This window comes from Mauremys mutica, chromosome 2 (genome assembly GCF_020497125.1).
Source record: "Mauremys mutica isolate MM-2020 ecotype Southern chromosome 2, ASM2049712v1, whole genome shotgun sequence".
Lineage (NCBI taxonomy): Eukaryota > Metazoa > Chordata > Testudines > Geoemydidae > Mauremys > Mauremys mutica.
The window spans coordinates 158851497-158864376 of NC_059073.1; the positions used below are offsets into that span (position 1 = coordinate 158851497).

The 12880-nt window shown below is 47.6% G+C and overlaps 1 protein-coding gene across 2 annotated transcripts in view; it reads right to left on the reverse strand.

The window, feature by feature from the left end:
• Positions 1-12880, reverse strand: part of TRIO (trio Rho guanine nucleotide exchange factor) — a 452008-nt gene that overhangs the window by 216261 nt on the left and 222867 nt on the right. For both annotated transcript variants that reach the window (XM_045004406.1, XM_045004407.1), the window contains exon 11: positions 7561-7752. In XM_045004406.1, the coding sequence (XP_044860341.1) occupies positions 7561-7752 (192 nt within the window). The remainder of the gene's footprint in view (positions 1-7560; positions 7753-12880) is intronic.

The window sequence follows — 12880 nt, forward strand, 5'->3', positions numbered from 1 at the left end:
GGCTTGAATGTGCGCACCGATGACCAGGTGGCTGCTTTACAGATCTCCTGGATCGGGACGTGCGCCAGGAAAGCTGTTAAGGACGCTTGTGCCCTCGTCGAGTGAGCTGTGATCACCGGGGCTGGAACCTTGCTGAGCTCATAGCAAGCGCGGATGCAGTCCGCAATCCACAATAATAATACGTTGTGCCGAGACCGGAAGCCCTTCCATTCTATCAGCTATGGTGACAAACAACTGCGTTGACTTGCGGAAAGGTTTAGTTCGTTCCAAATAGAAAGCCTGGGCCCTTCGGACATCCAGAGTGTGCAGGCTACGGTGACTCGGGTCGTGTGTGGTTTAGGAAAGAACACTGGCAAACAAATGTCCTGTCCCATATGAAATTGTGAGACTATTTTAGGGAGGAATTTCGGGTGTGGCCTGAGTTGCACTTTGTCCTTATAAAAAACTGTATAAGGAGGCTCTGAGGTTAGGGCCCTGAATTCGGACACCCTCCTTGCTGACGTAATGGCCACCAGGAATGCCACCTTCCACGAGAGGTGAAGGAGAGAGCAAGAGGCCAGGGGCTTGAACAGAGGCCCCATGAGCTTGGAAAGGACCAGATTAAGGGTCCAGGGAGGGACCAGTGGGCGTGAGTAGGGAAACACTCTCCAGCCCTTTGAGGAACCGCACCACCATGGGGTTAGAAAACAGAGCATCCGGATTCCCCCGGGTGGAACGCTGAAATGGCAGCTAGATGCACTCTGATCAAGGAAGGAGCAAGACCCTGATGCTTGAGGTGCAGGAGGTATTCTAAGAAGACTGGAATAGTGGCCTGGAGTGGCTGTATCTGTTTAGGCTCAAACCAGCAGGAAAATCTTTTCCACTTAGCTAGGTAGGCCAGCCTAGTGGACCGTTTCCTACTGCCAAGGAGAATCTGCCGTACCAGAAGAGTGCACTGGCTCTCCAGAGCATCTAGCCAGAGAGCTTCCACGCCATGAGATGCAGAGACTGCAGATCTGGGTGGAACAGGCGCCCGTGATCCTCCGTGATGAGATCCCGGTGCAGGGGCAGGGCAATCGGGGTGGCCACTGACAGCTCTAGCAGGGTTGTAAACCAGTGCTGACGAGGCCAAGCTGGGGCGATCAAAATTATCATTGCCTTGTCCCTGCGAATTTTGAGGAGAACTCTGTGGATGAGTGGGAGCAGAAGAAAGGCGTACTTCAGACTTCTGCTCCAAGGGATCGTGAATGTATCTGCGACTGAGCCAGGACTGTGGTTCTGGAATGAGTAAAACTACGGACATTGGCTGTTGTCCTTGGTGGCAAAGAGGTCCATTTGGGGAAACCCCCACTTCTAGAAGACTGATCACAAGATGTCCAATCTCATCGACCACTCGTGCATGCAGTACGACCTGCTGAGGCTGTCCGCTAGCTTGTTTCATTCTCCTGGGAGATATGACGCTACGAGATGGATGGAGCGGGCTATACAAAAGTCCCACAGGAGAAGGGCCTCTCGGCAGAGGGGAGAGGAGCGGTCTCCGCCCTGCTTGTTTATACAAAACATGGCAGTGGTGTTGTCTGTCAGAACTGTCACGCTGAGTAGCATGAAAAGTTTGGCAGGCTAGACAAACCTCCCTGAGCTCCTTCATACTGATGTGGAGTGATATCTTGGCCTTGTACCACAAGCCCTGTGTCCTTAGGTCCCCTAAGTGAGTTCCCCAGCCGAGGTCTGATGCATCTGTCACCAGCGTCAGAGCAGGCTGCGGTGCGGCAAAGGGGATACCCTCGCAGACTACCAGCCGATTGAGCCACCAGCGCAGGGAGTCCAACAACTGGGCCGGAACTGTCACAACAAGGTCTAGGGGATCTCTGCCCGGGGGATATGACCGGCCAAGCCACGCTTGTAAAGTCCTGAGGCTTAGTTGACCATATGCGACTATGTGAGTGCACGCTGCCATGTGAACCTCAGGAACCGCCGGTGAGCGGGGTGAATAGCGATGTGAAAGTATGCATCTTTCATGTCGAGGGCAGCGTACCAATCCCCCAGATCCAGGGATGGGATAATAGTGCCTAGGGAGACCATGCGGAAGCAGACCTTGACTAAGAACTTGTTGAGACTGTGAAGGTCTAAAATGGGCCGAAGTCCCCACTTTGCCTTTGAGATGAGAAAATAATGGGAGTAAAACCCCTTCCCCCTTAGTTCCCGAGAGACTTCCTCTGCCATCCCCGCCTCTAGGAGCAACTGTACCTCCTGCATAAGGAGTTGCTCGTGAGAAGGGTCCCTGAAGAGGGATGGGGAAGGGGGGTGGAGGGAAGGAGGGAAGGAGAACTGCAGCATGTAACCCACTTGTGCCGTGTGTAAGACCCAACGGTCCGACGTTATACAGGACCACACCTGGTAGAAGTGGGACAAGCAGTCCAAGAAACAAGGAAAAGGATCCAGGAGCTGGGTTGGTATGCTGTCCTCGAGTGCAGCTTCAAAACCCCTGCTTGTTGCCAGGCTGGGGATTGTCCTGGCCCTGGCCTTGATTAGGCGTGTTATTCTGCCTGCGTCTGTTGTCTCTGCCCCTTCTGCAATAAGGCTCCTGCCTAGGGCTAGGCTGGTACTGCCATTGCTGCGATGGTTGGGGCTTGAATGGCTTCCTCTGAGTCGCCGGGGTGTGCATTCCTAACGACTTGAGGGTTGCCCGGGAGTCTTTAAGGCTATGCAGCCTGGCATCCGTCTGGTTGGAAAAGAGGCCGGACCCTTCGAAGGGGAGGTCCTGGATGGTGTTCTGGACCTCTGGCAGAAGGCCTGAAGCCACGCTGAGTGCCTCATCACCACACCTGAGGCGACTGTTCAGGCTGCTGCATCTGCCGAGTCCAGAGAGGCCTGTAAAGAGGTCTTGGCAACTGCCTTTCCCTCTTCCACGAGGGCTGTGAACTCAGGTTGAGAGCCCTGGGGCAAGGAGTCTTTAAATTTGGAAACTGCTGCCCAGGAATTACAATTGTGCCTGTTTAGGATTGCCTGCTGGTTCACAATCCTTAATTGGAAGCCCCCAAAGGAGTAGACCTTCCTTCCGAAGAGGTCCAAACGTTTAGCCTCCTTGGCCTTGGGGGCCGGAGCTCGCTGGCCATGACACTCCCATTCATTCACGGCTGAGACGACCAGAGAACAAGGGGCTGGATGACAAAATAGGAAGTTGTATCCCTTGGAAGGGGCGAATTACTTCCTCTCCACCCCCCTTGCCGTCGGTGTGCTGGAGGCTGGGGTTTGCCAGACCATTTTGTAGTTAGACTGAATTGTCTTTATGAGCAGGAGCGCAATTCTGGAGGGGTCTTCAGGGCTTAGGATGTCCACCATAGGATCCTCCTGGTCCACTGCTTCCAGATCCAAGTTCTAGGCAACCATGCGGAGCAGCTCCTGATGTGCCCTGTGGGAAGTCAGGGGAGGCCCCGACACCGCTGTGCCCACCACGGTTTCATCTGGGGACAATGAGGAGGTGAGGGCCTGCTATGCTTCCTCCACCTGCCCTTCTTGCCCCTCCTCATAGGCCAGGGGCACATCCGGTTCCTGTCTGGTTGATTGTTCCCAGGATGGCACTAGGCTCGGTGCCGCTTCCGCTCTGCGTTGCTCCAGAGAAGCATCTGGTGGCCTGGACAGTGTGGCCTCCTTGGGTGGGCTGGGGTGCCTGCGTGGGGACCGGGACCAATGAACCGATTAGCCGAACCTCGAAGCTCTGGAGGAGGTCCCCTGCTGATGATGATAGGCCCACGGTATCCACAAGGGCCATTGTCCTGGCGGGCCCCATTGGGGATGCCACGTGGTCTGGGGCTCCCTGCTACCCGGCGCCCTGCGGGCGTAGCTTGAGCAGCCTGAGTCGACCTCGGATTCCGACCTCCAAGGCCAAGGCGGTGCCGTGGCACGGTGCCGTCGGGAGGCTGGAGAGTGGCTCCTCACCAACCAGGACCAGGATCAGTACCAATGCTCTCGGGACTGGTATCACTGCCTTCTACCAGGGACCAGGGATTGCAGTGTCGGTGCCAGGGAGCGATGTGCCGGCAGAGCTGGTGCCGTATGCTGGCTTGGTTCCAGTGCCATCGAGTCCCGCTGAGTTAAAGGTAACTGGGAGTCTATGGAGGCTGAGCTCGACCGGGACCGGCGCCAGGAGCGGTGCCGGGGTGGTGACCTCAAGCAGCGCACCATTGACGGCTTGCCTCTGGACAGCACCCTTGGTGATGCTGCTGGAGGCTTCTCCTTGCCAGGGCGGGGGCTTGCCGCCGACAGCTCGGTGAGGTCTTTTGCCACCTCAAAGGTGTCTGGTGTGGAGGGCTGTTCTGGGATGTCCTCCAGCCCTTCTTCTGCATTCAACCCACTTAGCCCAGGGCTCGACAGGCCCTGCGGCGCTGGAGCCACCGGTGCCAGTATACGTCCTGGGGCCGCACTGCCCTTCTGAGTGCTCAGTCCCTTGGAAGGCGTCATCTTCTTATGTGAGGAGCACTCTCTATCGCCTTTAGGCTGCCCCTTCGACCAGGCCAGAGAGGTCGAACGGTGCCGGGGCCTGTCTTGTTGCCTCAGTGTGGTATGCTTACGGTGCCCCACCGGTGCTGGATCACGGACTGATGCCGGGGCACTCCGCGCCGAGGACTCCGGCGCCAAAGCCGGATGGTCCAATGCTGCAGGCTGCCGCGCGGCCTCCATGAGTAACTGCTTGAGGCAAAAGTCTCTCTCTTTCCTGGTTCTTGGCTTAAAAGCCTTGCAGCGCTCAATCTGGTTCGATTCCCCCAAACAGCGGAGACACGAGTTGTGGGGATCACTGATCAGCATAGGCTTGCAGCACGTGACACAAGCCTTAAACCCCTGGGCCTGCGGCATGCCCCGCAGCCCAGAGCTGGTGCTGGAAACAACTTCCAGACACCTAAAACAAAGGAAGCTTAATTATCTACTATTAAGAAGTGCTAACTACTGATAACTATTAACTACAGATACCTGCTAACTACTGATAACTGCTTCAACTGTGCTAAGGGATCACTTGCAAGTGAGTTGTTCCAATGCCACCACTGATGGTAAGAAGGAACTGAAGGGGGAGTCGAGTTGGCAGGGGTCTGAGCCCCCTGCTGCACCCTGCACCCCCTGGGGGCAGCGTTGGGGTGGGGACTTCGGGGAAGGGGTTGGATTGGGGCGGGGAAGGGGTGGAAAGAGGTGGGGCAGGAGCAGAGCCTAATGGAAGGGGTGGAGTGGGGGCGGGGCCAGAGGCAGCGAGGGGGGGTGTCAGTGATGCGGCCCTCGGTTCAATGCATTAATCCTCATGTGGCCCTCGTGGTCATTTGAGTTTGAGACCCCTGATCTAACCCATCCTCGGTCTTCCTTTATTTCTATGGCCTTGCGCTTCGGTATGTATCACTGTGTACGGTATCCTTTCCAGGTCCTTTCTTGACACGTGTCCAAACCCTCACAGTCATCTCTCTCCAATCTTAGTTCTTGCCTTACCCATGTTATCATCACTTAGTTTAGATTTCATAGAAGTTTTTCGAATTCTTAGAAAAAGTAAAGCTCTCGACAGAACGTCTGAAAAAGGCACCACGAAGTGACAACAAAGTCACAACACTGCTGCAGATTTACAAGCAAGAGCAAGTGCCTAGCGAATGAGGAAAAGCAATAACAAGTACATATCTATAAAAAAAAAAAGGAAATAAGAGTGAGTGCAAGAACTACAGAGCAATCCGCTTATTGAGTGTGCTGTGAAACACCTTCCCCAAGATGTTGCAGAGGAGAACGAGAGATCTGAGGATGCAGCCCTGGCAGAGGAACAGGTTGCACTTAGACCGACATCAGAGAAAAACACACAACACAACTGAACCTGCTACAAGAACTGTGTTGACTTCCCATGGGCTTTTAATAGCACTTGGCAGAAAGGGCTATGGCAAGTTTTGAGTATGTCTGGCATTCCCAAGAAATCGATTGAGCTGGTAGAAAGTATCAACAGCAAGTTGATGAGTGTGCAGAGAATAGAGAAGAAGCTGATGGAATGGTTCAGGATGACCACAGGAGTGCAACAAAGGATGTGCGGTATCACCGGATTTGTTCCACTTGGTACTAGAAGTAGTCGTGGCTGTAGCACTGAGAGATGAAATGGGAGGAGCCAAGTTAAGTGGGAGAACAGCGAATAACCTTAGATTCACAGATGATATTGACCTCACAGCACTGTCCTGGGTGGCCCTAGAGAATAACTGACAAGGTAGATCACCCGAGCAGAAAATTCAGACGGACGATAAGTACAGAGGACACAAAAATTATGGCAATTGGAAGACAGCAGGAAGAGACAAAGATTCAGGTCAGTGACAAAGAACTAGAAGAGGTGGAAAAATGTAACCTTGGAGGACTAGTATTGAAAATGGGAATTGGGAAGATGACATAAAAAAGAATCTCTGCTGGATTAACGATACATAGCAGCACCAGATGATATCAGAGGAACACAGAGGAAAGAGAAAGTAGATTTATACTGAGACACCAAAAAATAACGTAAAGTATAATAGGTGACAGTTAATTTTTAAGGACTCTCTTCATGTTGCATTAACGCAGCAAGTGTGGGTCTGTAAAGGGGAGAAGTGAGGAGAGCATGACCAAGACTGAATACTGAAACCACTGGCTGAACAACACATTTATGTCTAGAGTTGTAAAACAATCTAATAATGAACATTTTCACAGACCATTTGCTTTTCCTGTTTAATAAAATATATGAAACAGATGTTCACATACTGAAATCTATTCTATAAAATAGTTTGCAGAATGCAGTATATTTTGGATAATGTCCTTTCCTTCTCCACAAGGCATGACTGTTCTTCCTAAATTAAAATTTGCTCAAAATCTCACAAGCTCAGGACCAATCAGCCCTATGTGATATAATGTAACAGAATAATTAATAAGCTTCATTAGCATGGTGAATCGGGGGTGGGGAGAGAGGAGGAGGAAAAAATATAAACACTGCTAATCTACTTGAGGAGTAACTTCAGGAGCCCAATGCAAAATGGTTTTAAAATGATTACCCCTCACTCCATTTAGTTAATGCCTAGCAATCTGAGGTGCCTTCACTCCCCTTGATCTACTTTCAACCAGAAAGAAAATTCCACAAAGACTTCTACTTGTGTGCAGCAAACAGAAACAAATGTCTAGTGGAGAGACATGGGGGACAGGAGGCCTGGTTCTATTCCCAGCTCTGGGGAAAGTCACTGGACTTCTGTGCCTTGGTTCTCCCCCACCCCCTGAGCCACTGTCTTGTAAATATAGATTTTAAGCTCTCTCAAGGGCAGCGACTGTCTCTTAATATGCCTACGTATGAGCTCCCATAATACAAATAATAATCATCACATCTCATTCACGGATAAACAGCTGTCAGGGACTGTCAATGTACAGAGACAGCTAACACTGTGATGTCAGTAGAATAAGACAGGCTGAGCTCAGTTTTGAATTAAATGCTCACTGTACAGTTGGGGTTCATTGTATCCCATTAGCAAGAGATATATGTTATACCAATGAAAAGATTACTTGGCTTGCATCCTTTTCAAGTTTGCCAGGTATTTCCATGGTTTGTGGTCAGCTTACCTCTTTAACGTGAGTGTGAAAAGACACAGACATGTCCAGCAGGATCTTGCGTTGCTCCACACGCCTAACAAAATCCTGTATTCTGTCTTCCAACTGATGTGCAGCTTGATAAATCTCTTCTGGGTCACACTCCCCCGTCTGAGCCAGCTGCTCGGCGGCTTCTAGCAATTTATCTGCATTGGTATATGTGTTCTGCAGAAAAATAAAATGATGGTTTTACAGGGATAAGTGAACAGAAGGTAATAGTGGCCTGTATCTAAAGACACAATACGTTACCCATTGCAGGAAACAAACTGGAAAAAACAGAGCAGTAAAACATTCGGTTGCTGGAATCTCACGTCAATAACCTTCTCATACTCATTACAGTAGATAGGTAACAGTCTAATCCTCTGACATTGTCCTTTAATACACTGCAGAAAAAGGAACATCTGCAGACAAACTGTCACCTTACATACATCAGGCAATAAAATGCTTTTATGATTTTTTGCATATAGACAATTACCAGAGTAAAGGGAGGATCTACAAATGTCTGCTGCACTTTGCTTCAGTTTCATAAAAAACAAAAAGACCTCTAGCTACTGTTCCTTTTGGGGGCAGTGGATGGAAATTCTTCGAGTTATAGGTCTTTGAAGTCCCGTTTTAACTAGCATCATCCTTTCACATCACTTCACTTTTGTAGTTGAAATGTGTGTTTCTCTCCTGTTAGGAAGAGTGGAACAATATCCAATTCATTCAAATAAAACATGGTGAATATTCACCATTTGTTGTTTATTCTCTTCATTGTTTTTTGTGGTGTTCTACCCATGCAATGAAAACACATCACGAGTGAAGCAGAATTTCTACTAGCATTGAATATACCCTAGTCCAAGATGCAGGACTTGGTCCATTCCTTCCAGGACTAGTAACATAAATCCACTGCCAGACTGAAGAACAGATTTAAAGCCGGATATGTTGTAAATTAACATTGTTAAACACCATTTGACAGACCAGTAACAAAAACTCTCAGGTCAGAAATCTTTTCCCAGCACTTATCCAAGAGCAATGACCAGAAAGAGGTGGTTTTAATTCATGTTTTTAAGTGGGGCATTTTGAAAAAATACCATACAACTGACAGCAATGAGGTGTGAAGAGTCAACAGATAAGAAAAAAAATCCTCAGGTTTCCTTGCAAAAGCTGATAAATTTGGCAGTTGTGAGGTGTTGAAATGGCGCGTAGGGAGGCAGGTAACTGGAAGGGGGGGCAGGATGAAAGGGCAGTGGGAGGGTTCAGGGAGTAACTGGACACAAGTTGTGAAACAGTCTGGTGTTTGTGTGGCAGGGCCAAGTCAGGCAAATTTTGGAAGCTCCATACGGGATCGTTTCCCAGGAGTGGAGTGCTGACTGATGGTGCTTTTAGAAAGGAAGAGTGAGAGTTCAGCAGCTGCAAAAAGGAGAGGAGTCAGTGCACAAAACTGAACAAACAACAAAAATCAAAACCCCAAGAACCAAAAGACCCAAATATCTCTCCAAGAGAGCCTCTGTCAGCTGAAAGGAGACATTTTAAAACAAGTATGTTTCCTTACTTATTAAAACTGAAATGTAGAAATCTCGCTTACATTTACCTTTCATCCTGCGCTCTGTTCAGTGTGTTACACTTCCAATTAAATGCAGGTTTCATGCACCAGCACAGTCCCGCAGCGTTTACATTGCAAACACTAATGGGGAACTTTTAGCCACTAAAGAGGAAGACGACGGAGGCCTAGTCTACACAAGAAAAGGGTTGCTGGCATAGCATTACCAGCAAACCTTCCTAATAAAGATGACGCTTATACCAGCAGAAGAGTGCTTTTGCCCGTATAGCTTATATTGGGTCCCCACATAAAAACTGTATTGGCAAGAGCCTTCTCGCTTTGCAAGTATAACTGTGGCCACACTAGGGCTTTAGCTGGAATGGAAAGGAAAAGAAAATAAATCACACCCCTAATAGATATTACCATACCAGTCAAAGTTTCTATTGTAGACCTGACCTAAAACATGACAAGGAACTAGGCAATCAGAGTTCTCCTTGCTTGCTTTGCCACTGAGTTACCGGGCAACTCCTACACAAATCATGTGTTCATCTTTGTGGCTCTGTATGTAGAACAGAGAATCTCTTACATACCTCAGCTAGGGAGGTAGAAATAGTAAAAGGTTTTATTTATTAGTGTGTGCAAAATTGCTTTGAGTGGCTCAGTTGGAAAGTGCTTGTGATGTAAAAAGTTGTTTGTTTGTTTTTAAATAACATCACACAAACTAGAATAAAAAAAACTCGGGTAATGTTTGCAAATTCTGTAAAAACTCATTCCTATAGCCTCCCTCTCACTTCCCCTAACAAACCTAATGTTTCATCTGATCTTGTTCCTTTAAGCTCAGGTTTTAACTCAATTTTTAAAATCAACATCAACATTTTGAAATTAACTGTAAACATGATTCAAAGCCATTCCAAAATACTCCGATGTATTATCTGCCAGCAGCACAAACTTTTGTACATCTTGGGATCGAAAAACCTTGTCTGACTAAATACTGCTTTCAACTATTTCATTTTTTGACTTGTTCAGTATAATAAATTCATTAATTATTTATGCAACATTATTAGTCTCTAGTCTTTTTTAATTAAACTGTGCACACACCAGACAATGGGCGTCATCTCCCGCTCTCCAACCCTAAAGGGAGGTTCTGAGTCTCTAAAACGTTGTACCTAAGGAAGCCTGCACCTGCACCGTAGTGGAGTGCACTACCCACCAACTCAAAAGATGTTAGAGCAGAACACTTCCTGGTCAGTACTTACATGTGCCCAGTGCTACAGCCAAAGCTCTCACAGATGAGCAAGAAAAGAAGCTCAATGCTCACAATTGTAACCTGAAAGGCTACACTGGCAACTACCTAGGGAACCAAGGGCCCTACCCACCGCCATCTGTGTGACTGAAGAGATCGTGTCCCATTTTATAATTAATCTGACAATTTATTCTTGTGAAATACTATTTAAGAATTCTGAGAGCATCCTGAGCATTTCAGATTTATCTTTCTGCAAACTGGAAGATGATCTAGATGAATTAAGGATTTAATGTAATTAAGAAGATAATGTAATTTGGATGTCATTTTCAAAAATAGCTCAAATGCTGTATCCTTAGACAGCATGCAGAAAAGAGGGTCAATCCTCAACTCATTTTGTAAACCGTCCTTCAACTAGTAATGACATCCAGTGGAAATGCTTTTTCTTATATAGTTATGCCAGTGTGCAGGAGCTAAGATCCTAAACACGGTGGGTTGTGCTGGAGAACTCCCCAAGACAGATGAATGAAAAGGGTGCAAAGAGAAGGCATCTCTTTAGGGATATAATAAAACTGATCTAAAGTATGCGAGGTGATTTTATATCTAGCAGTCAGTTAAGGCTATTCGAGCAGGCTGGGAGGATGAGTGTAGCAGCATGGCACTAGAAGCGGTTTATGCCCATGTCCTAACTAGACAGGGAGGCATTCATGGTGTAGATCAGCTTTAACTATCTGTATTAAATTAACATGACTTTTCAGTAGGGCTGTCGCTTAATCACAGTTAACTCATGGGATTAACTCAAAAAAATTCATTGCGATTAAAAAAATGCATCGTGACTAATCACAGTTTTAATCGCACTGTTAAACAACAGAATACCAATTGAAATTTATTAAATATTTTGGATGTTTTTCTACATTTTCATATATATTGTATTCTGTGTTGTAACTGAAAGCAACATGATTTCATGTGTTATTTTTTATTACAAATATTTGCACTGTAAAAATGATAAACAAAATAGTATTTTTCAATTCACCTCACACAAGTACTGTAGTGCAATCTCTTTGTTGTAAAAGTGAAACTTACAAATGTAGATTTTTTTTTGTTACATAACTGCACTCAAAAATAAAACAATGTAAAACTTCAGAGCCTAGAACTCCACTCAGTCCTACTTCTTGCTCAGCCGATCACTAAGACAAACAAGTTTGTTTATATTTACAGGAAATACTGCTGCCCTCTTCTTATTTACAATGTCACCAGAAAGTGAGAACAGGCATTTACATGGCACTTTTGTAGCTGGTATATTAAACATTTGTATGCCCCCTCATGCTTTGGACACCATTCCTGAGGACATGCTTCCATGCTGACGACTAAGGCTTTGTTTTAGTCATGGGTAGTTTTAGTAAAAGTCTTGTACAGGTCACGGGCAGTAAACAAAAATTCATGGCCCATGACCTGTCCATGACTTATACTGTATATCCCTAACTAAAACTTGGGCGGGGGTGCTCGGGGGGAGGGGGCAGCAGCACAGTCCAGGGATGCCATGGGTGACAGAGTACTGGCAGGGACTCCCTCCATGTGTCCCTGCAGCTTCTAGGTGGCAGAGGGGCTTGGGGCTCCACCCACTGCTCCCACCACAAGCCCCTGCTGCACAGCTCCCATTGGATGGGAACCGCAACCAATGGGAGCTGCGGGCGCAGGCAGCACGCAGAGCTCCCTGGCCTCTCCTTCACCTAGAAGCTGCAGGGCCATGCCAGTGGGAGCTGGGAAGCCCCCCACCCTGAGGTAAGCGCCCCTCCACACACACACACACTCCCCAACCCTCTGCCTCTAGCCCTTCCCACACACTAAACTGCTGATCCTAGTCCAGGGGCTTCCCGGCTCGGGCAGCACCTGAGTCAGCACCAGTCGCTGCAGAAGTCATGGAAAGTCACGGAATCCATGACTTCCATGATAGACTTGCAGCCTTATTGATGACGCTCATTAAAAAAAATAATGCATTCATTAAATTTGTGACTGAACTCCTTGGGGAGAATTCTATGTTCCCTGCTCTGTTTTACCTGCATTCTTCCATATATTTCATGTTACAGCAGTCTCAGATGATGACCCAGCATGTTGTTCATTTTAAGAACACTTTCACGCAGATTTGACAAAACGCAAAGAAGATACCAATGTGAGATTTCTAAAGATAGCTACAGCACTTGATGTGAGGTTTAAGAATCTGAAGTCTGATGTGAGGTTTAAGAATCCAAAATCTGAGAGGGACGAGGCGTGGAGCATACTTTCAGACGTCTTAAAAGAGCAACACTCCAATGTGGAAACTACAGAACCTGAACCACCAAAAAAGAAAATCAACCTTCTGCTGGTGGCATCTGACTCAGATAATGAAAATGAACATGCGTCGGTCTGCTCGGCTTTGGATTGTTATAGTGCAGAACCCCTCATGTCCTCTGGAATGGTGGTTGAAGCATGAAGGGACATATGACTCTTTAGCGCATCTGGCATGTAAATCTCTTGCAACGCCAGCTACACCA